We start from the raw sequence: 26842 nt of genomic DNA, 5'->3' as shown, positions 1-26842 counted from the left end.
GTGCCAGAATAATTTTCTCGAACAGCTTGCCCAGGATCGAGGTAAGGCTGACTGGCCTGTAGTTCCCTGGGTCCTCTTTCCTTCCCTTTTTGAAGATGGGAACCATGTTGGCTCTCTTCCAGTCCTCCGGCACCTCTCCAGAGCACCACGAGTGTTCATAAAGCCGTGCCAGGGGACTTGCAATGACCCCAGCGAGTTCCTTTAGGACTCTAGGGTGAAGATCATCCGGGCTGGCTGACTTAAAAACATCCAGCCCCTCCAGAAGCTCCCTAACTAAATCCTCACTCACCCTAGGCCCAGGTGAGCCCCCCCTGGGGCCCGAAGGGGGCCCAGCAGGGAGGTGGCAGTTCTGGTCCTTACTGAGGAAGACAGAGGCAAAGAATTGCCTCATGTATCAATTTTCCTTTGATATAACTTATAGCAATTGCTAGAAGCTAAAAAGACTATATACCTCATTTTAAATAATTTTGTTAAGATAAAAATATTACCATAGTTAGTTGCATTATGTTCCTTCTCAAAAAATTAGCCATCCAAAACTGAGGTGCATGATTTAAGGAAGGAATCTGATTTCTATGTTGGATTGGAGGATTGGGGACACAAGTTCATCTGCAGCTGTGACAGCGTTAAATCTTGAGCTTTGAAGCTTGAGGTAGATGGCGAGTGACATTGGGTGTGTCTACACGAGACACTACTGTGCAGTAGCAATGAATCACTTAATCCAACTCATTGCTACTGTGCAGCAGCGTTGGAAAAAAATGTGGGGACAATACTGCTCAGTAATGCTGGCTACAGTGCAGTCATTTAGTACTTGTTTATGGAAGTACTAAATTAATGCACAGTAACAACTGTGCAGTCTGTTGATTGTGTACACATGGCCACTGAGAACAGGAGTCCAACCCTCTTGCATGTGCCTGGGAATATTCAGCCATGATGAAACTGTGCTGTGGCAATAACGTATTACCAAAACCCCTTGCTTCTTTTTATGTTAATATGCTAATATGTTCTGCCTTCCAAAAACATGGTGTATGTCTTATTTGGGGGCATGTGTATGCAAGAAAATACAGTAAGTATGAAGCAGTCAGCCTTTCTTCACCATCAATTACTGATATGAAGTATCTTGAAGGAAATCGGGGAAGGTGAAATTATTATGAGGCAGCCAAGTGAGTACCAGAGGCAATTTAATGAAGCTTTAGCTGTATGTTATTAATAAGAATGTGACAATTTTCTGATCTGAAAGATGTGTTCCAGCAGGAGAAACAAGGATTCAGTTTAAAAGTAATTTCTATTTTCAAAAATTTTCTGAGAATATAACTTCTTTTAAAAATGTTTTTTGGCAATGGTGTCCATATTGTGGTTGATTTTCCATAGCTGTGTGATATCATTGGAAATCATCTAATCTGAGAACATGTTTATATATATACTATAGTGATTTTTTTTCTGGAGTTAAGAACAAGTAATTAAAAAAAATCCAACCCTCCTTTTATTTCTCCTGCAGATTGCAGATAGTATGAAGCCCTTACGCCCTTACGAGTGCTTCGACACTCTGAGCCAATTTCTAGAGCATGATGGGCATGTCTTACGCTTTTACTGTACGTGGGATGACACTGAGTCCATGTTTGGGGTGCCACGAGAACTTATTCTACACTATTTTTTGGCTGACGATACTGTTGAAATAAAAGAAGTGCTATCAGCAAACTCGGGCCAAGATGCTGTTCCACTTTTTCTCAAAAGAAATAAGCTACCGAAGGTGAAGAATGAAAAATGCAACTTAGTTTGAGATCTTTTGTTTACTAAGAAAATTTAAATGCTGTCTGTGGAAGGTGATGCCTTAGGAATATAATGATCCTTACAGTGCTCTGTCAAAAGTACCAAGAATAACCATAATTTTGTGATTTGTTTTTACATACACATTGATTGATGTAACAACTGACAAAATTATATAAATAGTGAAGTCTGGGAATGTTATACTCAAAATCAAGGAAAAAAGCATTCAGATAAGAGGGAGCTAAAAGCTTTTTTCCATCAATTTTCTTTTCCCTATATCAGTACAGCAAAAACTGGAAAAGTCTAAATATGGCCCTACAGTCCTACATAAATTAGTGTAAAAGAAACGAGTGTTGTTAAATATAAAATTGCTATGGATCTAGAAGTTGACCATATGATTTTCTCCCAGTTCTTTTGGAGAAGTCCAGTTGCATGGGTCAGAAATATGAATTGTTTCTAACAATTATAATACGATTGTTTAAAACTGAATTCTTAGATTAAGTGATTCAAAACAAATTGAAGTCAAAGGGAGTAATTTCACTGATGTCAGTGGACATTAGATCATGCCTTTAGAGAGGCTGTACTAATTACCCTTGGGCTGCTGTAATTTACATAACAATGTGAGTTGGAAACCAGTCAGCCTGATTCACCACTGTGATACTCCAGTTTTACTGATGGCTAGGATTATATCAGCCTAACGCTGAGTAATACACAGGTGAATAATTTTTTCCTCTTTTTTGCATGTGATACTGACAATTTTCCTTAATCCTTTGAGGCCACATATGTGCATGTTGCTTTGTAGACCAGTTAAAAACAAAACCAAAAAAACCAAAACTCAGGCTGGAGGAGCTAACAGTCCAAGAGCCTGATATTCCAAGTCTTGTGTGGGTAGATGCTATGTTATCATCTTAGTCAATGGAAGTTAGTGAGAGAGAGGTAGTTAGCTGTGTTAGTCTGTGTCATGGGGAAAAACAGAGGGGTGGACCCCGAGGAGCCAGGGGGGAACCCTGGGGTCAGGAACCCGCCGTAGAAGGCAAAAGTAAAAGGAATGAAACAAAAAACTGCTTGCCTGTAGCAGGATCTGCAGCAAAGCTGAAAATGGAGGCGGGACCTGAGCGGCTCGTTAGCCGCGCCTTTATACAGCTGCAGCCAGCGAATAACGCTGGCAGCAGGAGCCCGGCTGGTGGATATAAAAAGAGCCGCTGGCAAGGAAGCGGGGGAGAGACCTGCAGGGACCTTAACAGGGAGGTTCCTCCCAGAGCCCCTACGAGGGGAAAGGGGTGGGAAGCTGCCTCTCCCAACACAGGGGAATGCAACGAAGCCCGCCGCAGGAATAATGCTGCCAGTGGTAGCACAGGGAGCGAGGAAGCTGTCGTCCTTCACTCAGACCAGGGACCCGGCCCTGTAGACCGGAAAGAACGGAAGGAGGGTGACACCAGGGGCTGCTACCGGGGAGCTGGAGGGAGCAGTTGCCACCAGGACACCAGACCAGGTGGGATCATTGCGGGCTCCAGTGAGCTTAAGGAGACAACCCAGGTGGGGGACTAAGGGCATAAGCAGCGCAAGGGGCTGCAGAAGGTGGGCTCCAGTGGCATAGAGCACCCCTGACAAGGGACATGTGGGAGATGTGCGGAGAAGGGCCACCATGGGTCCAGCAAGCCCACAGGCGGGTCAAAGAGTGAGGAGGAGAGTGTTGAAGTTGGCAGTCTAGCCAGGTCCCAGTTTATGGCTGCCTAGGGAGCTCAGGCATCTGAGGCCTGGCAGTGTTGAGCTAGCCATGAGTTGAGAGGGCAAGACGGCAGAGACCTTCCCCCTTTTTGTGCACATCTTCATATTTTCTTTGTTGTAGATAACGTTTCTTTTGTTTCCCACCTTTGGAGGGGTTGTGGTGCAAGATATCTAGGGACCAGGTGTTGCTTAAGACCAGGAGGGTAACTATCCCCTGGGAGGCCAGCCAATAGTAAGGCACTCTGGGTGGAGGTAGGGTTAGGCCCCACAGGCTGATACAACCATCCCCAGCAAACATCTGCAGAGCCCCAACAGTTGGAAAAGCTGGCCGAAGGACATCGTGAACCCATCAAGGCAGGGTGTAAGGGCGAGGTAGAGGGAAGGTGGAGCCTTGCAGAAGATCATCATCCAGCAGTCCCATACTTGAGAGAACCCCGGCAGTTGGACACCCCACCACTGGAATAAGATACAAAGTCGTGGCAGGCGAGATTGGGGAGAGACTATTCCGGAGAGAGACATCCACTCGGGACAGCAGGGACGGACAGGTGAACACCTCTGAGCATCTGGGACCACGCGGTGCGTGACTGGATGTTCAAGACCAGATGGGCATAGTCTGAAGTGAGGCAGAAGATTTGCATCATATCGACTAATTAAATCAGAGATATATATATATAGCATAAGATTTTATCAGCTCAAACTCACTTCGTCAGATACTGGATGTGTCTACATGTGCAACTGATGTGCAAGTAATTTACTCAAAAGTAAACTACTTGTGAGTAAACATTCCCAGGTAGGTGTCTACATGTGTAGGGAAGTGGGAGCAGATTTTCTGCTAATGGCAACAAACTGCTCCCACTTCCTGGGGTCCTGCAGTGGGCCCCTGTCACCACCAGGGGGAGGTCTAAGCTCCCCTGGGTGCTAGTCCAGGAGCTGGCAGGGAGCACTTGGCCAGGAGACAGCTGTCTCTTGGTGGGGCTGGGACATTGCACCCTGCTCCCAGGGGGACTGCCTGCAGCCAGGGCAGGGACAAAGTCCTCCTGCCCCAGTAGCAGGCAGCTCCAGGCCCCAGCTCCCTGATACAGGGCAGGGGACTTGGAAAGAGCTGCAGGGGAGGGGCAGGTCCCAGCCCACAGACTACATCACCACTGGACTGAATAGCATGGATTATAACATCTGAGTTTCATTCACTGGCACCCCTCTGCTGTTTACATTGTACAGACAGGGTGATCCCTATGTGTCAAAATGAATGAACGCCAATGTGATATTAGTACCAGAAAGACACAAGGCCTGTGGCAGAATGCTTTGACCTTCCTGGATATTCCATCACTGACCTGAGAGTGGCTGTTCTTAGGTAGCAAACTGTTAAAAAACAATTTGCATGGGAACTTGTGGAACAAGAAATCATCCATAGACTGGATTGTGTTAAGTATGGTTTAAACAGAGACTATGGATTTTTCATCCCATTACCTGAATTAGCTTTTATGACCTCTTTGTTCCTATAGATTTACTGCTTTGTTTTTTGCCTCTTTCAGCGCTGCCTCCCTCCCCGTTCTTTCCTTCCTCCCTTCTGCCTTTTGTATCCAAATCACTCTCTCCATTTTATTCACTGCTCTATGCTGGGCTGGTCCTTTCACAGTATCTGATAAAGTGAGCTTGAGTTGATGAAATCTTACGCTGCATATATTTAGAGGAAGGCCAGCAATAGGTGGCAAACTATGGAGTGGTCTGTAGGAGTGGTTGAGTTTACATTCAATGATTGTGAAATCTGATTTGGTCATCTGCATATATTGTTAATTCTTCATCTTTTAAAAAAGAAACTGTATTTTGCATGTAATTTGGGGGTAATTTTAGAAGGAATTACTAGTATAAACATAATATCTACTGTAGGAACTGATATTCCTTACAAGAGAACAAGGCTGAGTAACTTCATTGTATTTGCCCATTGCCCAGTACAGTTGAGCCACAATCCTAGCTTTTACATCCTACCAACAACAATAATAGTCTTTAGGACAGAATTTTTATAGGCATGCTGTACTATTTTGGTACTAATATTGCTTTCCAATTGCTTTATAAAAGATTTTGCTTTTGGGTACCCAAAGGGTATAGCTACATGGTACATTACAGTGTTCAGGGAGCAACAAATGAACTCATGTGTACCGGCAACTGGTTAGTTACCTTAGCACAATATTCTGTCTGGGCTAATTAGCTGTGCTGTTTGGCTGAGTATATTAGCCCAGGAGGAGTACCATACCTGGTTCTTTAAAAAAATGACGGGTGCCATTCATCTATCCACTAAATGGGGACCTACTGAATTCACGGTGAAGTGGGCTGTGTAGCAGCTCCTTTAATCTTGAAGGTTCCCCTGTGCACCCCCCACATCATTGATTGGTGGAGGAGCCCACTGCTCGCAGCTCACTCCTGATTGGCAGGGAGGCAAAAACCGCAGTTTTAAATATGGCGCCGTTTTTGCTGCTTGCCGCTGATTGGCCGAGGGGCCTTGGCAGCCATATTGTTTGTTGCTGACTGGCCAGGAGGCAAAAACAGCAACATATTTAAAACTTTGGTTTTCACTTTCCCATGAATCAGGAGTGAGCAGTGCGGGGTGGAGGGGGGAGGGCAGGCATGCGGGGGAACCTGCAAAATAAAAGGAGCTGCTGCATACCACACTCCTGCCATGAATTTGGTAGGTCCCTAACAATAAATCTAAATAATAATAATAATAACTCAAGCTATACTGCTTCTGGTACACAAACTAGTTCACTCAGAGCTGTCTTGAGTCTTTCTACATAGTGCTGTCTTATGCTATTTGATATACCTAACAAGATTAAAAGTATCTTTAGAAATGTATACTGGAAATTTAGTAGGATAAACATGTCTTATGTTCATTAAAAATATTATGAAAACAGTCTGGTATCAACTGTAAACCTACAGGTTCTGAGATTACTGAGCTCTTGATTTGTTCTTGGTTGCAGTTTTTAATCTAGTATTTTTCTTTGCAGTATGCTCCAACTGGGCTGTATCCACCTGGTGCAATCACAGATCGCACTGTTCTCAATGTACTTGGAGGTTTAGTAGGAAACAAAGGACGTTACATTCTGGACAATCGTAAGGTCAGCTACTATTGACTGCTGCAGGCTGTTGAATGTAATTATGGTTGCTTTTTATGAATTCTAAAACTGTTGTCTGAAACAAAAATGGTTATTTGTATGAGGGTGCCACCATTGTAAAATGGCTTAAGTTAGCAATGTTGAAATTTAGTAGGCAGTGTTTGTGATTTTTTTTTTTAGCTTAGAATGGGGTAAAAGAAACCTGGCAGGCGAAATGTGAAAAGTTCTTTTTATCAAACATTTAAAATTGCACTTTTTTACAGTTCTATGTTGTTCTGAGACTCACACATCTGCTTTATAAATGCTTTTTTCATTAGACAGGGGCAGTGCATCAAGAGTTTTACAAAGACTCTGACCTAACCATTGGGTCAGTGATCAATGTTTGGGGAAGGAAGATCATACTCTGTGACTGTGATGAATTTACCAAAGAATATTATCGGAAAAAGTATGGCATCAGTGAGTAGTGATATTTTTTATTCTTTTATACCTATATTAAAAGAGAGATCTTTTTAGAATACATACTTTAAGCGATATAATCTCTTATATGTAGTGAACAACAAAACAGTATTTTTGTCAGGGCCCAGGAGAGATGTCTTTCATCTTGATCTAATTAGTTGCCAACCCAGATTTGCTCACTGGCAGTGACTACCTCTGTTTATGTGCAACTGTTGCACATAGATGCCAGTATCCCCTCCAGTCCCCTTGATGGAATACCGTATTTGGATCAAAGTGCATTCAGTGTATTGGTGGAAAGAGGTAGTGCTGTAGAACTAAGACAACAATGAATGGCTAAAGAATTTCGGAAGAAGAGGCCACCTTTATATTTCTCTGGAGCCAGGCCCACTCTTGGCACATAGCTCTCTGGATGTTGACTACAAGCACTGAATGCTGCTTTCCACATGCTCATTGGCATGTGGACACAGCTACATTGAAGCAAACACACCAGGCTATAAACAAGATCCTGCTGGAACATGTTGCTGCAGTTAAGACTGTTCATGAGATAATGGCATCATTGAGTAAGACATACTGGGATGGCTTCCCCAATTGCAGTAGAGTGATAAAGGGACACAGTTGATCGTTATGTCTTTACAAAACAATGAGGCCAAATATTATATAACTGTAAAGGCTATTTCTCTACTGGAATTCTTGAGCTGGTAGGCAAGTCTTGTAAGAAGGCAGAATGACATGTTGTTTCATAGGATCATACAGCTGGAAAGGGTGTCAAAGGATCACCTAGTCCAGGAGTGTGAAGCATATAAGCCACAGGCCAGATTCAGCCCATAGAGTTGTCATTAGCCCAAGGGACTCCTAGAAAGGCTGAGGAGTCCTAGAATCAGGATCCAGCCAGAGAGGCCAAACCAGTTTGACACACCTGATGTAATCCATCCCCCAAGATCAATTAAAGTTAGGCCAACTCTCATAGATATTTGCCTAGCTTGCTAATGAAAACCTCAAATGATGAGATGTTCCTATAGTCAGAAAGTTTGTCCTAGTAGCCAATTACTTCTGACACTGTTTTTGGTGAACACGGAGACAAAGCAATCACTGCCTGATTTTACAGATTACACACTGTTATCATGCCCTCTCCTCCAAATTGTTCTCTTTTCTACTCCAAATGAGCCCAAATCTTTCAATGTTTCCTTGTAGTTTGTTTTCTAACTCTCTTATCTCCTGTTCATTTCTGGACTCTCTCCATTTATCACATAATCTTAAAGTGTGAGGCTGAAAACTGGACAATGTAGTCCAAGTCTCCCATCAGTGTCAGATAGTTTCTCACACATATACCAGAAAAATCAGTGGCATGTGCAAAGGTGGGCAGAGCTATAATTCTATATAGTCATATTCCAGGCATCTTGCTGCTACCAATCTTGTCAACAGAGGGTAGAGCCTTGCACAAAGATGCTAAATCCTGCTGTCCCATTGTAAGCTCAACAGGCCTCATAACGATCTGACCTTCTAGACAGAAGAGACAAGAGGTGGTTACAATGCAGTAGTGTTGCACTCTGTGGGTAATGCTAAAAACTGGTAGGCTAGCAAATGAAAGCTCAGTTTGGGGTTGCATTTTTGTTGTTTGTGAATTACCAACAAATTCAAATGCTAGGAAGTTTGATGGCATGTAATTTGTGTATATTTTATTTGAAACAGAGTGGAAATACCACATGCTCTCAGTGAGCATGTCTACCTATGCATTTACTCTGGCTTAAATTTACTGTGCATATAGGTAGAGGGAGAAATTTTGGGGGGGAGGGGGCTGAGTGCCTGCGTGCATGTGCCCCCCCCCCCCTGCAGAAAGCCCTTTCCCTGCCCTCACCCCTTCCCCTGCAGGCTGTGGGGGCAGAGTGGAACTGGGGCTGCGCCAGGCTGCACTTGCTGGATGAGCTGCTGGGCTCTGATTGCCCCATGACCCAGCCCAGCTTTGACAGCAGTGTGGTGCAGCGCCATGTGCCTCGCTGCAGTGGCGGGACTCGCGTGGCACTGAGCTGTGCTGCTTTTGAAGGTGGGAGTGAGATGTGGAGGCAGGGAGCAGGCAGAGCCCAGCTCACAGCTGCAGCCTGCCCTTGCCCCATGCAAAGATCAGAGGGGCACCCCCTGGGCTCCCTGGTGCCATGCCGTGCCTCTGGAGGAGCTGCTAGGCTCGAATTGTCCTAGAACCACTCCGATCGGGGTCCCATTCACCATGAGTGGGGCCTTGGTTGGGCCAGGTTGGGTCATGGGACAGTCCCCACAGTGCAACAGGGAGAGGGGCAGGGGCAGGGGTGAATGATTTGCTTCTGCCCCTACCCCACTGCCTCCTGCACTGTGGGGGTCTTGATCTGTACCCCCAAGCCCAGGTAAAGAAACTTACCTGCCTGCTGGGCCAGCTGGGATCCTGGCTGTGTGCCGCAGGGTACCTGAGTGTGTGCGTCCCTCCCTGCCTGCTGTAGCAGCCGGTGGCTGGGCTGCCTTCTGGCCAGATCTACTGCCCCCTGCGCTCCGGGGGGCTGAGTCTGCTTAGCCCCCTGCTTCTGCTGCCTATGACGGTGCAGTAAGTTACTGCTCAGTAAGCATGAATAGGGTGGTGTCTACGTGTACAGGTGACCTGGAACCAAGTTGAAGCCAGGAGAGGCAGCCAGCCAGGAGCCCTGGGGTTGGACTTAGGCCAGTCCCCTAGTGACTGGGTAGACCCAGCAGGGAGGCCCTCTGGCTAACTGCACAGTAACACATCTACATGTGCGTTACTGGACAGTAACTAGTTGGGCATAAATTTGATACCTGCATCATCTTTGTGATTGTAAGTTGCTGTCTTACCTTTATTCTTTTTTGTTGTAGTTTTGGGAAGGACCAGGATTTCTTTGAATCTCTTACTTCATCAGGTGTTAAATACTGCTAGAAGTAGCCCTTTAAGAGAATGAAGTGTGGTATAGGCTTCTTGTGAAGTGTAATTATGATATTCGGAGTATTTCCAGTATTTCTGCCTGTTTTGTTCTTCGTAAGATTTTTGAGAAGCAAAAGGAAATGTTTTAGAGGGTAAACAACAGTTAACATTGTGCTTCCCTTCAGCAGGAAGCTTAGTATTATGATCATGGATAAATGCACCATTGCTATGAAAGCAATGGAAATCACCTCAGTATGGAGCATGACCTGCTTATATTTTGCTAATGCATCTGCAGAACAGGAGAAAAATAACTGAACTCTGCTATGGTCATACATGTACTGCAAACAGTACATACCCAGAGGAGATTTGAAAAGTACTCATGAATTTGTGCCTGAGAAGGGCTATATTTATCCTTTTCACAGAATGTTGTCACAACACAAAAATATTTCCTTACTGTTTGTGACTTTAATGCTAAGAAGTGTCTCCTTATGCATTTAATAATCAACACTCTTTGGTAATAACTATGCATTTAATATGCAACATATTGGGCACTTCTACATGTGCTGTTAATGTGAAGCAATACAACAGCAATAAACTGGCACAGTTTGCACTGGTGTTTATTATTCCCGGGCACCATGTTTACGCATGCACCCAGGACTGAAGCATGTTGAGCCAGGTCAGAGTAGCCCTTACTGGCAGGAGTCCTGGGAGGTCAGCCTGTGCACCTGGGGCTGCCTTGATCTGGCTCAGTGTGCTGCCGAGGGGCTGGCTGAGCACAAAGGTGCTCCAGTGTGGGGCCAGTGGCAGGCAACCCCACACTGAAGCACCGTCATTCCTCATCCAGTCCTGTCAGTGTCTACATGTGTATTGCAGTGTGCTAAATAACTCTGCTGTAGGATATTACTTGTGTTCAAGTACTAACCTACGGTGGCATTTATTTGTTTACTGAAGCCTAATAGGGTCGCACATGTAGACGCTGAGACTTTACTGCAGAGCTAATTAGGCAACTCCGCAGTAAATGTTTCATGTAAATGTGCCCACTGTTTCACACTGTTCGTGACCAAGGATATATGACCTTTGGTTATTACATTAAACAATAAAAGATTTGGATTGAAAGTTCATCTCTCTCTCTCTCTGAACCATGTAAGGTTACTGTATGATTCTGCTTTGGCTGGATAGACAGACAGATCTCTCTTTAGGAAGAACTCAGCAAATGTTACTCTTGACCTGTTACTTGTTTTCAGTCCAAGAGAACTGCAGTGATTTTTATGTTCACATTAAGTCTGGAAGCAGGAAATGAAATCTCACTCATGGTAAAAAAATGCTCCTTCTGTGCCACCAAATTGCTCTTGAGCAGTTGAGGGTGCCATGCTAAGGGGGCTCTTTTTTTGCTAGTTCGTATTTGTCCTAGGTCTTGCTTTCTTGAGTAACAGGTATTATTTTTTATTATTACTATTATACTGAGTGACTTTCAGCATATGATGTGCAATGAACTGGATGGTGTCGGTTCATTCCCTAGTAGATCAGTGTTCTGATCACAAGAACTGGCACCAAGTTTGAAATCCTTGAATTGCCGTGGAGACTCTCACTAGTAGAGATGTTCTGTCAATTGAGGCAGTCTTGTGGGGGCAATGACCAGTGGCCGTGCCTCTCCTGACCTATCTAGACAGAAAACTTCATGGTCTGAGGCTTTCAGTTCAGCCTTTATCACTTTAAAAATATTTTATTTAATTTAAATTAAAATTTAATTCACAATAAAAACATTAAGACATAAAAGAGGGGGGAAATGTTGTATTTTTCAAAACAGGTGTGGATAATTTCCTTGAAAAATAGAGTTCCTTTTAAACATGCAAATTGGCTGCCCAAGTGTTGCATTGAAAAGCAAAAATAAAAAGGATGTTAAATTCAGAAATGCACATACGAGACTAATGCATTAACTAAGCTCTCAGGCATGCACAGGAGTAAGTTTAACAGATTTCTTTCAAATTTTTCTGTAGATAAATCCTGAACATTCGGTGAAAGCACAAACATTGTAGATTTAAGTGAGACCTGTGTTGTCACATTAAGTATTCTCTTCAGAGAACGAGCATGTACTGAGAGAATTTCACATGGAGAAGATACAAAACTATTTTGGGGCTGTATTCTCCACAGTTTAAGGGAATAAAGATGCTCTTAAAAAACACTGTGAAACTGGAAGCAGGAGAAGAAATCTCACACTTGCTAATATAATGCTCCTTCTCTGTCATCAAATTAATTTTGAGAAATTCTTTTTTGGATGTTTGGGGGATATTTAGTGCATGCCATTGATTAATATCATTTTCACTTTTACTTGTAGTTCTCCTTTATATTTCTAGGAGTATTGTTGTCCATGTGCACTAAAATAATTATAAAATAATTATAGTCTCCCACAAGTTGACGTTTCTTTCAGCCTCTCTTAGGGCAGGGCATTCAACCTCTGAGCAGCTGGGACCACTGCATGCCATACTGGTTGCAGGCCCTGGGACACGCTGTGCAAGCATCTGGCCCACTGGGCTCTCTCCCGTGATGGTGCTGTGCCTGAGAAACCCTGGCTGCCACAGGAATACAAGCAATGGGGGCATGTGGCAGCCAGGAGGGAACCCAGAGGCTTCACATTAATCCCTTGTGGGCTCAATGTGGCCTGCAGGCTGCCTGTTGAACAGTTCTGTCTTAGGGACTGGCTGCTGCATCAGTGTCTAATGATGCTGGATATGCTCTCTGTGAGGCACGTATAAATAATAAAATGATGTTTTGTATATATTCCATGACATATGGATGACCTTATGCTCCAGTTGAAGACATACTATTTACAAATGTGCAAAGACAAAACTTCTGCTAAGCTGTATTGCTGCAGTCTTCCAGGACTATGAGAGAGAAAATATGAGATCAGTGATAACAAATCACTTGACCGTTAAGAAGCTGGTTGCAAGCACCTAAATTATAGACCACACAAGAAAGTCTTGTAGTTGCATGGGTCTGATCTCTACACTGATTTTTATGAACTAGGTCATGGAAAGTCAAAAGTGGGAACCTCAGTCTGACAGCTGTGATATTTTATTGGCATTGTGACTTATAAGTACTGTTTAGAAGGCCACAGAGTGACCATGTAACCTGTTGATTGTAGGTTAAGCTGATTTAAAGAAATATACAAATGCTGGGTAACCTCAGTAAGTAAATCTAAATTGAAGAGTTATCTTTGTCTCATCTAATATGTATGCACTAGGTGGCACTGTTGGTATGCAAGAAAGATCTTAATCAGTGTTCCATTTGTTCCAAGGGTCCCTCAACTGACATACATCAGTACTAAGAAAAAGCTACATTTTATAAAGCCTACAGTTCTTTTTTAATTTAAAATTATATGTCTAGTCACCTTCTAATTCTAATTCTAACACAAACCTATCTCTAGTTGCTTTTTTATCTCTCTATGTGCAGACCTATGTACACAGAGTTTATTTTAACAACAGTTGCATGCATAATTCGTCTCATACTATGATGAAAATTTCTTTCGAGGGCTTGTTTTGCCAAAAACAATATGTAGAAAATAATGTTTTGCCACATCATTACTTATAAATGGAGAGTAATCTGTTGCAGTGGGGCTCTTTGGTCTGACAAGTGCTTTGAAAATTTCCAAGCAGAAGCCTTTCTTTTATGTATGGACTTGAGGTTTGAGCTCTCCAAACTAGTACTGTCTAAATGTGCTGTATCACAGAGGGAATGGATAACTACTGAGGAAAAAAATATTGTTTTTTTCCCCCTTATTCCAGAAACCCCCCACTGACTGGTTCAAAAGAAGTAATCAAAAGAAGTTATTAGCTTTGCCTACAATATCTTGTTCGCAGTAGAAATAATTGGCTGAAGAAAGATGAAGGTGCTTCTTGTGTTTAGGCTTTGTACTTAAGAGAATTCTGACATCTGAATTCATTCATTCCGTAGTTTTCAATCTCAAATTTGTTTCTGATTAAATCTAAGTTTAAAAGAGAGTAAGTTACTATGATCTTCTTTTATTAAGATGTTTGAAACATGGAGATTGACAAGCTAGTTCAGAGAAAGTTTGATCTAGCCTAGACTTCAACCTTACCCTCTATCAGTGCTGTAACCAAAACTATATTACACTAATATTAGGATTGCTCCATATAAAAATGTAATGCTTATTACATTATTTTAAACTTCCTTTAGAACTGTGTTAAATTTTAGGCTGGACACCTCACTGGTGCTTGGAAACTAATAACGTAAAACACAGGCTCACAGAAAAATGAGTGGTACATTACAACAGTTTGGGATGTCCCAGCTCAGGTCAGAGGTGAGCAGGCAGGCCATGGCATAGAAGAAGTGCCTGCCACCAAAGCTCCTCATTCACAGACTGGGTCCAGTGGCTCTGCAGCTTGGATCCCACCCTCAGATTGTAGGTTCCTGACTCCTGCATTAGCACATCAGAATTGTTACTAGCTGTAGAAAGTAGGGTGGACCTTACGACACTCTTGATATGTTGAAGATAGATAGTTATTCATCATGTTTATGTTGTAAAAGGGATCATGCTAATGGGGTGGGGTAAAGCTGATGAATGTGTCTTGACTGAAGACAGTATTTGAGAGTGTAGGATGGACTAATGTTAAAGCTTAAAAAGTCTCACTATGGCTGGGATAAGGAATTAATTTTACTGGCATTTGAGGAAGGCTTACTTAAACTTTTTGAGTTTTTATACAACATGTGGAAATCAACAAAAAGCAGAGGGAAAAGTCTACAAATACATTTTGAAATAGCGGTACAGTATCCATGGGTAGAAACTGAACATGTTTTTAAAAACATGTTTTTTTCCTCCATCTGTTTTGAAGTACCATTTGTCTTTTTGAGATGTATGCTTTTCAACCAAATTTTATATGCTGTGGGTGAAATCCCAGCCCCTTTGAGGTAATGATGGAAGTTTTGCCATTGACTTCAGTGGAACCTGGATTTCACTTGGAGCAGGTATGAAGATGAGAGGTGCTCTGCTGAATGCATGTTAACAAGAAACATGCAGAATCTTTAACGGAATAGCATAATCTGAACAACAAAAACAGCAGAAAAAAAATCTTGCTGTCTTTTTTTTTTAGAGGATTTTACCCCAGTTCCATACAAGGCTCCACATCCTCCAAAAATAGAAAGGAAGTTTCCACCGTACACTGGATTTGGGTCTGAAGATGATTCTCTTTGTTCCTGCTTGGGTCTACTTCCCAAACCTCCACAGAAAGATTTCAAGAAATTCATGGAGAAGGACAGGTAATTTAGAGAGAGATCATTTCAGTCAGCTTCTTTCACTTCTGCTTGTGGAAGGGTAGGGATGTTAAGATATCAGTGGAATTACCAAGGTCACCTGGCTTCTAAGTGTTAGCAACAGACTGTTTTGTAACATAGGCTACTAATGTCTTCTGTGAAAGTAGCTCCTCTGCCCCCTGCCCCATTGACTTCAGTGGGAATTTAATCAGGCCCTCAGTCCAAAAAAAGAAAAACAAAGCCAAAAGTTCCAGAAATAGAACTCCTGAGATTGCCTGGCATTTACTTTCTTTGTCTGTTGATTTTCATGCACGCTTGTACTATAGCACTATTAAACATTGGCACCTTTCATTTCCCTTGTGAGTTGCCTGAGCAGATGGTAGACGGTGCCATGACTTACAAGTTCTAAGTGAATAACAAAGCTGCATACCAGAACTCTGAGGTCCACTCACCCTCTGTAGTTTTCAGAAAAGGAAAATGCTATTAGTAGATGACTTAGTAATATTCTAATTCTGTATATTACTACTGTAAATCTTTTTAGACAGCAATATCTGCATCTTTAAACTTACTTATGCTGTCTTAAAAAATTACCAACTGGAAAGATAATCTGGGCAGACTTAAAGGATAGAATCTTCATGTTGTTTTTTGTTCACATTTTATGTCTGAAAGTTAATACATCTAATCATGTCCCCTCCCCCAAGAATTTTCTGGAAACAGACTTTGAACTTAGTTGCAGTTTAACTGGAATTCAAATTCAGTCCAGATCTGTAGCAGAGAAGCAGTTAGTTCTCCCCTGGACACTTCTATCTGGCTGAGCTTGAATGACTCCATTAATTTAAGGAGAAAATGATTTTGGGCGGGGGGAACAAGGTAACCTGATGTCACTTGAGCTCAGCCCTGTCCCCTGCAAGTGGCTCTGGGTTTAGTGCTTGGCTGGTGTGGCTGGGCTTAGCAGTCAGCAGTGCTACTCACAGCAGACGGGGCCAGGCTTGGTGCTTGGCTGGCATGGCCCAGACAGCGTTGGTCACAAGGGATGGGGACACACCAGCTGAGCACTGAGCCTGGCACCACTCACAGGTCAGGGATGGGGCTGGGCTTGATGCTCAGCTGGTACAGCCCCATCCCCTGCAAGCAGTGCTGCCTGGGCTGCGTGTGCCAAGCACCAGGCCTGGCTTTGTTTCCCCTACAAGTGGCGCTGCAGCATGTGTCCACCCCCCCCCCAGGTGCCTGGCCCACAATGAGGGTATGCAGGGGCCAGTATAAGTCGACCCCATATTTCTGATCCAAAAACTTAGGTCGACTTATACACTGGATCTATAAAACGCCTAACTTTTTGGATCAGAAAAATGGTGTTGACTTATACACTGTGTGTAACTTATACACTGTCAAATACGGTAATTTATTTCACCAGTCAGGGGAATGCTTTTCCAAGTGATGAAAAGTGTCATCACAATGCGTACTTAATTCCATTCTTCTTCTTCTGTCCTATTAGAAATGGCCTTGAAAGTAACGTGCTGCGCTTTGTTGCAATACTTATTACTGATAATCCCATTGACAAGGATCGGAAGTTCATCATTTCTTATTTTCTGAGTGATGACACACTTTCAGTGTTTGAGACCACACAGAAAAATACAGGTAAGAGACAGTAATCCTTTAGAAGCAGTTCCAACACTGTTCTGATTTAAATTGGGAGGGGTTATTAAACACAGTCTACCCCTAGATTAACTCTGTCTATTCAATTTCAGCACTGACATATTTGGTCCCAAAATTCTATACGGTGACAAAAGACCTATTTTTTTTTTCTTATATTAGTCTCTCCACTCTTGGCAATGATGAATCCATTTTCTTCAGACTAAGTGCTGCTCGGGCACTAGTCTGGGGACATCAGCAGTACTGATAGGATCACAATCTAAAGCTGTTCCTAGCACACCTGGCACTATAACTCCTCCTCTTAGAGAAGACTCTTCAGCCTTTTCTTCAGAGTCTTTCAGTGCTAGAAAGGTGTCACTGGTACATTCCTTGAGAGCCAGGCAATGTATTTCCAAGAGGGAATGGAAATCTGAATGTTATTATGTTAGACCGAGAAACTCAAAAAGAAATACTAACTCCTTGATATCTTCCCTCTAAACCATTTAGCCCTTTATACCCCCTTTTACAGGATTCATTGGAGGATGGACCATGTCATGATCAGGAGGCCAATGACTGCTTCCCAATCTTCACCTAGACCCCCTTGTCCACCTTACAAGGCAGCTTTATAACCAGATTGGTGTTCTCCTCTGCCAGCAGATTGTTTATGACTCTGAGGACATGTGTCAAGTGAAGCACCATCCTGATTCAGTTCTTCTGTTCTCATCTCTAGATAGAGCTATAGTCCTGAGTCATCTGCCTCTACTCCAGCTGGCTTTGAGATGGTCAAGGTCCTATCATGGTTACTTTGGTAAAGGAACCATGTAACAAGACCCTCTTTGGTCCCCATTACAAACAATGAAGGGAAAAAGGGAAGGGCCTTTTAAGAGGGACAACCCAGATTGGGAGTCCCTACCCTTGCAGGGAAATAAGGGAAGCAAGGCCTTTTCTCAGTGACCCAGCCACTGAAATAACATGAAGGCAGCCATGCAGGGAACCTAAGTGAAAGGGCTGGCTGGTTGCATGAGGACCATAAGGTTTTCATGTCAAATGATGCCTGTGTGCAGACCCCCTCCCCTACTTCCAAAGTCTGCAGAATGTTGCCTTCCTCATCTCCTTACCATCAATGACTGTGACATTAGGTTGGGGAGTCCATTTGGATGATCATCAGATGCTAGCCATATGGACTCACTGAACTAGATTCCACATAATGTCTTGGAGCCATTTATCAAATGTGTACAGATTTGCACTTGCTTCCGAAAAGATCAGCGAGTCGAATCATGATGCTAATGGGCAGTCCAGCAGCCATGTCTGAAATAAGCAGGGAAGAAAAAGTTCTACTTCTATATGTCAAGCAACTACATATCAAAAGAATTTTGGTATCAACCAAAAAAAAAAACTTTGAAAGTAACCATTTAGCATTAAAACACATGGTGATAGACCACTTCACCAGACAATTTTCAAGCAACCACAGGGTTGCACATAAGTCAAGATTCATTCTCAAGTAGAGGTATCCTTCTGACTGCAAGAGTTCTGCTCAATATGGGGCGGAGTTGGAGAACCCATACTGATTCATTCATGAGAACATGGCCTTCAGGACCTGATGGACCTTCAGTTTCATTCCTATGTTCTTAGAAAAGATTTGCCCGGAATGATTACAGTATCTCTGCTGTAGGCAAGACAGTTCTGTTACTTGAACCTAAAGGATTTCTCCACTTAAACTCTGATACAGGGTGTGTCTACACATGCTATTGCTATGCATAAATAAACTACCTAGCTTATTGCTCTGTTTGAACATACACCTGGGAGCAATTAACTCTGGGACAGTAAGTTCTGGGGTTTATTCATGCACAGAAAGTAGAGCTGGGTGGAATGGCCCTAGCTGACAAAGAAGTCCAGGGGTAAGTCAGCCCGGGGCTGCTCTCCCTGGCTCAGCATGCTGCAGAGGGTCTGGCTGGGGCACGAGGGAGCTTCAGTGCAGGGCTAGCCAGCAGGCAGTCCCTGCATTGAAGCACCCTTCTGCCCAAGCTGCCCCTTTCAGCATCTACATATGCGCTACTGCTGAGTTTTTTACTCTGCAGCAGGTTAGTACTAGTATTTACCAGTACTATCTTGCTGTGGAGTACATTAGTTTACTCCAGTCTAATAGGGATGCATGTGTAGATGCCGAGATGTTTACTGTGCAGCTAATTAGTCAGCTGCACAGTAAATGTCTTCTGTAGATGCACCCAATTATCATTCCTATCAGGTTTGATATCTTGGAAATTTGGTTCAATCCTCTGTCCACATCCACATTTTCTGCATCTTCTGGCACAAATACTACTTGTCTGGCATCAGTGCAAATATCCTGGTCATCTGTGAATATTCTTATTTGTAGGAGGCAGATATATGTTGCAAGTGGAAGAGATTCACAGTATGGATGCAGCACAGCCAGTTATTTCAGCAACTCAGATACTTGGTTCATTGGTAGGGCAGTCCTGGCAGTGAACTGGTAGATTTGCTGCTTGTGAGTCACTGACAGTGCACTATGTATGGGCAAGCCCTTGAAGAAGTTACTTAGGCCATGGACAGGCATTACAACTGTGCCAGTAAATATGCCTTTTCCCAGCACAAAAAGTAAGCATACAGGTGTGGGAAAATCACAGTGATTGCACCACAAACTGTTAGCTCTTTCAACCAGCAGCTTTGGTGGAGAGCAGTGCCATGTGCAACACCTGTAGTTTCACATAGCAGCATGGGGGGCCCTAGGACCTTCAGTGTCCCACAGTCCTCCATTCTCCTTCCATCTTGCTCCAAGGGGTAGGGAAGGAGGGAGAACAGCTGGTTCCCTGATAGTACACCTAGTGGTGAGCTGTCAAGCATCCCTGAAGGGATCTTGCTGCTGCAACTGCTTAAGCAGTCCTGGACTTCGCAGGGAATGTTCAGCGGGTGTGCGGCATGCCTGGGGCTGGCAAAGATGAAGAGAGCATCTCTCTTTTCTTTTGCCATCGCTTTGACTTCTGCAATGTGTGTGTGTGTGTGTGTGCACGAGGGGAGAGGGGGAAGGAGGTGCTGACCTGGGCATTTGCTGCTTTTCAGCAGCTGCTAGTAGATCATTGCCAACCTGCCCCCCCTCCAGAGGAGAGTACAAGCTGTCAATAATTGGATTCACTTTGGGGAGAGGGGGTACAAGTAGCAGCCTTCTATTGCCTCTGTGGCTGGAGAGCTTGCCTTTGAGGTGGTATGACACCATTAGCACCACATTTTGGGGGGGCTTTGGAAGTCCTTGGCACTCAGATTGAACCCCTGTCCATACGCTTGCCTTACAATTATTGACCCTTTGTAATGTACTGTATATTCCATGACCCTGCACCCCTATCCTGCTGTGTATGGTGTCTGATAACATATGGTTTCTGTGCTGGTGAAGGATATAAAAGGGGTTTAGGATTGCAGGTCTCTTTGTGCCTGAGGACACTGAGGGTATTTCCCTATGAGCATGCACATGAAGGGGCGTGCATGCTTCCTGTGGGACAAATAGCAGCAACACATATATTTGCACCACTGCTATTTGACCTTGGGGCACGTGCCTGCACATGCACTCTGGTAGGTGGCAAGGTGTAGCAGGTTCGAGCCACAAGTGCTGCCATGATGCCCGTGGTGGCCCTGTGACCCCTACCCAGCTCAGTCTCTTTTATGGCCTTCCCGTGATTGTTCGATTGCCATGCCGTATTCTTATTATAGATTAGATAAGGGAGGCTGTGCACAGGCCTTAGAGTGAGCCTTAGTCCACTTGTCATATCCCTGGGTCCCTCTTGGATCCTCAGTTGCCTGGAATCAACCCTTAAGCTCTACAGCCCCTCTTGCTGGACTTGTGCTCCTGCCAGGCCCCTGTAGCATTAAGGGCTACATCTGTATCTATGCCCTTCCAAGGCACCCGTAGCCTTAAGGGCTCACTGCATGGCTCTGTTTTCCTCCCCTACACCACATGCCAAGCCTAATGGGTGTTCTCTGTCTCTCTGATGTTAACTATTTCTACATGCAGCCCCTTATGGGCCCTCAGACCCCCTTGTCCCCTTCATAGTCTCCCTCTGAGCTTTTGGGCTGCTTGCCTCATGAGCATCCCTTCCTCCAGGCTCTCCGACTCCCTGGTCTGGTTTAGCTCACTCAAGGCTCATGGACCATCTGGTCCAGGTTTCAGCCTTTCATAGACTGCTGAACTCCTTATTGGGCCCCACTCTCAGTGTGAGGGCTCCTGGATTACTAGCCATCTAAATAGGCCTTGAACCAGCCATGCAGGGCTCAAGGCTAAATGAGCAGTGTAACAGCAAACCTCCTGGCAGACACCTCAGCCCTCTAGGGACCTAACATAAACAAAGGCCACTTGCCTGTAAAAGCCCACTTCCCAGGCCTGCAGAGTCATTCAGTATAATCCAGGTCCCTTCAGGAGCCCTGCTGCCCTGCATCCAGGAGCTCCTCACTGCATGGTGGCTGGGGAGAGCTGGTGCAGGCTCTGGGCTTATACAGCTCCAGCCCAAGCCTTCCCCTGGTCAGGTGAGTGTCTCATTAGCTCTCCTCTGCCACCTGCAATCAGTCTTTCAGGCTGCTTGCTCTCTTGAAGGAGAGGCACATCCTCCAGTGCCCTGCTACACAAGGGAACCCAGGCCAGGTAGGGGAGGCTGGGAGCAGCACCTGGGGTGGCCCCAGCAGCCTTACCTGGAGTCCTGGGGGCATCCTAGGGCAGCAGTGGCACCAAGCCAGCTACTTGGAGCCTGGTCGGTAACCAGAGTGTGGCTTCGGCTAACCAGGCTCTGGTTTCTGATGGTGCATGCTTCTGCTATGTGCGCCACACCACTTTTTTTGCAGCATTTTTTTTTTGATACTGGGATCTCCTGGTGTAAACCCCGCCCCGCCCCGCTGCAATCAGCGGAGCAGCGCATGGATGCACATGCACTGTGAGTAGTTTGCAGCACTTCAGATGTCTCTGACGTGCCACAAACTGTACATGCATGCTTGTGTGGATCCGCCCTGAGGGTTCAGGTATGGTTCCCAAAAGACTCTGGGCCAAAGAACTAGAACTAGAGTGCACTGGGGGGAGGCAGGGGGAGGGTGTGCCAACAATTGAGTATCCATTGCAGGAGCACTCTAAAAATTCTTTAAGGTGAGGGTTGCCAAAATATGGAATGGCCTTCCACAGGAGGTGGTGCTTTCCCCTACCTTGGAGGTGTTCAAAAGGAGATTAGACAAGCACCTGGCTGGTGTTACTTGACCCTAGCGCTCTTTCCTGCCCAGAGCAGGGGGTCAGACTTGATGATCTAATAGATCCCTTCCGACTCTAGAAATCTATGAACTCTAAGTTGGGCATGTGGAAGTTAAGTGCAAGACTCCATATGCAATAATTGAAAAGATAGAAGAGTAGATGAAACACTGAGAAGAGCCTATGTGGAATGAAAATGGAAGGAAGTCAAGGCCTTCAGTGCAGATTGAGGGTATGAAGGGAAGGCAGGCAGTCAGGCAGCAGCTGGAAACGCAAGAGAATACAAGGAAGTAAGTTTTTGAGTTTTGCAGAGAGGATGCACATGTTCAATTAAAGAAATATAGGTATACATGAAAAATACGAAATACTGAGGAAGCTTCTTGTTTTAGGTGAAGAGATATATGTAGGTGGTAAGGCCAAGAAAAGGGCACTAGCCAAGAGAACCAAGACTAGGAATGAGAGAAAAGGGTGGTAGAGACTGCAGGTTGGAGAGGAGGGGGCACACAGGTGCAGGAATTAGAGGAGCATAAGGACAGGAAGTAGGGAGAATAGAATTTGATATGAAGAAGGAAAAGCTATAGGATATAAGAGATTATAAAAATAAGACATTTATATAAAAAAATTTATATATAATCTCTTATTTTTTCTCCATACAGCTCCTCACGGTTACAGGATAGAAGTACCTCAGGTTATAAATAATACTGTAAATTGTATTTAAAATGTAAAATTTTGTGTATCGTGAGGCACTTTTGAAAAGAGGGCAACATGTAGAGCTTTGGTTCCCTATGCTGGAGACCATAACCCATTTTTCATCCTGCATAATAGTAAGCGAGCAGCTGTACAAACACCTGCAAGCAGTGATCCAATCTCAATGGGAATGTGTTTTGTTGGTGTTTTATTTTGTGTTTTGAGGTGGCTGCTTGTAGATTTCCATTGACGTAGCTCAGCAGCTCTTGTTGTCAGGTCCATCCTCTAGTGGGGTGCCTTATTGTGCTCTCTCTTTTTTCCCTTACACTACTTTTATACATTAAAATCTTAGACAAATATTATGAAAATTTTTTTTTCATTTAAATCCAAAAGGTGAGGGAACACCTAGCGGCATCATTGAAATTCCAACTTGCAGTACCCAGTTGTGTTCAAGTAATGCAGCCATCATCCAAACTGTAGGATCTGAAGTTTCATATATGCTGCAACACTGAGGTGAAAAGGAATGCGTTGAAATCAGGGGTCCATCTTTAACACTGAATTTTCATGCTATGGTGACTTTAAGTTAGACCCTGGCCATTAGCTTAATGTATTTTTGTCTTTCACTTTTATGATGTTAGTAAAGCAATTAAGAAAGACATCTGATCCAAACTCCAGTTTAATAAGTAGTTTGGGTTTCACATTCACTTATAATTTTGACTATAAATGGCCTTTTATTACACTGCCCATCAGCCTTTTATTGGACTTACATCACTACATAATATGTAAGGCATCATTAAATGTTACAAAAGTATGCTTTTTGGCCTTTGGTTTGGAAGTTCAAATATAAACAGGAAATGAACCCCAGGCACTTTGGAGTTGGTGTAGTGCACATTTAACATAGCAACCTATCTTAACAAAACAAAACGTTTGGCTAACTGTTTTCTACAACATGGTAAATGTGATGCAGATCTGCTGCATATGGCAGAAACATACTAAATCAATTGAAAGGCAACCCCTTCCTTTTAAATTTTGACATGCTATTTGCTTTAACTTTACAAGCAGTGGTACACATTCTACTCTGCTTGCACTTGTGCTTGGTTCTTGGATATGCTTTATGGTATTAAATCCTTTCCTTATCAGTCCTGCAGAACCCGTGCACACCATGTGTCATTTCTATTCCTGTGATTAAAATCATTATTCATGAAGAGATAATTGCTGTTTATGATCCAGCTTACAAAAGTAATAATGGATGAGAGTTTTCATTGGGATTTATTTATTTTTTATGTTAATAGTTCCAAGATAATTGCGTGTGTCTTCTGCTTCTCAAGAGTCAAGGTGTCCTTCCCAAGACTGGATTGTTGGGACCATGAGAAGAAGAAAAGTTTTGTTCCTTTTTAAAAACAAAAAGAGGGGAGTGGAGGAGGACAGGACATGTCTTTCATAGATTCCATGAATCTATACAATTTACTTACTGGTCTGGGCAGTAGTATAGACCAGAGATAGGCAATCTGTTCTGGCTATGGGCTGCAATGTCCCATCCTGGATCAGAGGTGGGTGAGTGGGCTGAAGCCTCCCCTGCCCCATTCTTTCCCCACCAAATGCTGCCAAAATCCCATGTCCATGGCTAGATCCAGTGGTTCTGTGGGCTGGATCCATCCTGTGAACCATAGGCTGCCGACCCCTGATATAGGATGTTCTTTTAAAAACAGGAGTATGGAGTACACTATGAAACAGGAAACTCGAGGACAAAGACTATTATTTAAAAACAAAACAGCTCTTTTTTCCAAGCAAAGCACAGTTGATTATTTCCAGTTCTGTTCCCACAGGGATATTAGGTGGGAAGTTCTTAGAAAGAGGTCGCATTAAGAAGCCTGGGCAGGAGCTCTTTAAAAGTGAGCCATCTGAGTACTACGCAGCTCAGGATCTATTTGTTGGAGCCAGAGTTTGTTTCCATGGTCACAACTTTCTGTTGGTTGATGCTGATGAGTATGCTTTCAACTATATGGAGAAGCATGCAAATGAGGTGAACCAAGCTTTTTTTTCTTTTTACTTTACTTTGCCTTTCAAGACCATGAATTCTGTTTCTTAAGTATATAACATGTTTGCAATCCAGTTGCTTCATACACACTGAACTGTCATTATTTAATCAGAATATAGCTTTCATGTAACATCTCTGAACAATTTGCCTTGTAATATCCCAAATTCACTTTGCAGCTGAGGATTCAAGCTTACTTTTAATTCATTTTCATTATACTCTGCTGATGCTGACATTTCTTTCAGACAGAAAAACAGTAATTAGTGAGGGGCATGGGGGGTGGGGGGAAAGCCTGGTGATAAATACTTTACTGCACCAGTTAAATTTGCATGCAGTGAAGATAAAGGGGTTGAAGCTAATCAAAACCACAAAGGTATACAGTAGTTGTTATGGCTGCATCTTCCCACAGCTGTTGTTATGTGAGGTCAGTGGCAGAAACAGTAACTCAATGGGAAGGATATAAAAACAAGCTGTAACAAAGAACTTTAGAAGGGGGTGGGGGAGGCGGATGGCCATTGTTCTCTTGTAGTATGTAGTGCAGAACTGTTTTGCTGAAATGGTGACAAAGTTATAGATGCACATTTGGGACTTTTCTCTAAATTTATTTTCAAAAATCATTCTGAAATGCAAATTATTATTATTCTAAACTCCATCTTAGGAATCTGTGCATTTAGGATCCAGGAACTTCCGAGTTCTGATACTGGCTCTGCCACTGGCTTGCCGTATGACTTTGAGCCTCTTGCTAGGTCTGAATTATCCCTTTAGTATTAAGGGCAGGTAGTATTAAAGACAGGCAGGGCTCCACTACAGGCAGTGTTAACCTTCACTGCCTGTAGTGGTGGTCCAGGAAACTGTGCCTCAGATACCTGCACTGGGTGCATCCAGACGAGTGTGGACATGTGGTGTGTGGCGCTGCAAACCTGTCTGCAGCAGCACATGCTGCACACGCCACACATACAGGCATTCCCCATGCTGCTAATTTACAGTGTGGGGGTTTGCAGCATGGGAGAGCCTGGTGTCAAAAAAACCCACGCCTAAAAATAAGGGTGGTGCATGTGGCAACAGTGTGCACCACCCAAAACCAGAGACTGGTCGCCGGAGCCACACTTTGGCTGCTAGCCAGGTTCCCTGATGCAGGAGCTCTGCAGCTGCAGCTCCCAAAGGCCCCCAGGATCCCATATAAGGCTGCTGGGGCCAGCACAGTTGCTGCCCCAGCCTCCCCTACCCTACCTGGGGCAATATGCCAGAATGAGCATGGCATGGATGTTCCCCAGGGACAAGTAGCAGCCAGCACAAGGTATGGCATGCTAATTGTCCCCAGGGAGACGCACATTCTCACTTGTGGGATGTATACACTGAGTTGTGTTTTCTCGAGAACTACCATTTTTCACTGGAGTTGGGGAGAGGGGGAATAAGACTATGCTTCATTGCCCTTTAACAAGAACCAGCATTACCTTTCAACCTTGTATCCAAGGCTTTATGGGGCAGGGAGGGGCTGCAGAAATCAGAGCCTGGGTTCAATCTGTCCCCATTTATCTATTTTCCGAATGGGAAGCAACAGGAGAAACAACTGCATAAGGATTTTGCCATGTGGGAGCCCAGATCCAAGATGCTGGTAACTCTTAACACAGTCTTGCAGGTGGAAAAGATGGAAATTCTCATTCTGTTATGCAGCTGTGGTAAAAGTAGAAAATACAGTCTTCAGTGCCCTGGGCCACAGACTTGTATGATGTGATCAGGATTTCTTCTGTTCATCTTTGTAAATTTAAGAATACTAACCCAGTCTGACTCAGGGCACATCTACTCAAGATGCTTTACTGTGCAGCAACACTTGGATAGGTTACAGGGGTGGGCTAGTGAAAACAGGATGCGCTTCAACACTGACAAGTGCGGGGTGCTGCACTTGGGCAGTAGTAACCAGCAGCACACTTATAAGATGGGAAACTCCCTTCTTGGGAGCACGAAGGCAGAAAGGGATCTTGGAGTCATTATTGACTCCAAGATGAACATGGGCCGACAATGCGAGGTCGTGGTTGGCA

The 26842-nt window shown here is 43.9% G+C and overlaps 1 protein-coding gene across 4 annotated transcripts in view; it reads left to right on the top strand.

Moving 5' to 3' along the window:
- Nucleotides 1-26842, top strand: part of EFHC2 (EF-hand domain containing 2) — a 98663-nt gene that overhangs the window by 28734 nt on the left and 43087 nt on the right. For all 4 annotated transcript variants that reach the window (XM_019525377.1, XM_019525378.1, XM_019525381.1 and 1 more), the window contains 6 exons: nucleotides 1496-1747; nucleotides 6492-6602; nucleotides 6917-7055; nucleotides 15063-15228; nucleotides 16715-16857; nucleotides 24595-24791. In XM_019525377.1, coding sequence (XP_019380922.1) covers nucleotides 1496-1747; nucleotides 6492-6602; nucleotides 6917-7055; nucleotides 15063-15228; nucleotides 16715-16857; nucleotides 24595-24791 — 1008 coding nt within the window. The remainder of the gene's footprint in view (nucleotides 1-1495; nucleotides 1748-6491; nucleotides 6603-6916; nucleotides 7056-15062; nucleotides 15229-16714; nucleotides 16858-24594; nucleotides 24792-26842) is intronic.

This window comes from Gavialis gangeticus, unplaced genomic scaffold (assembly GCF_001723915.1).
Source record: "Gavialis gangeticus isolate Ggan-Ray unplaced genomic scaffold, GavGan_comp1, whole genome shotgun sequence".
In the NCBI taxonomy this organism is placed as follows: domain Eukaryota; kingdom Metazoa; phylum Chordata; order Crocodylia; family Gavialidae; genus Gavialis; species Gavialis gangeticus.
This window is presented reverse-complemented; position numbering and strand designations above follow the sequence as displayed.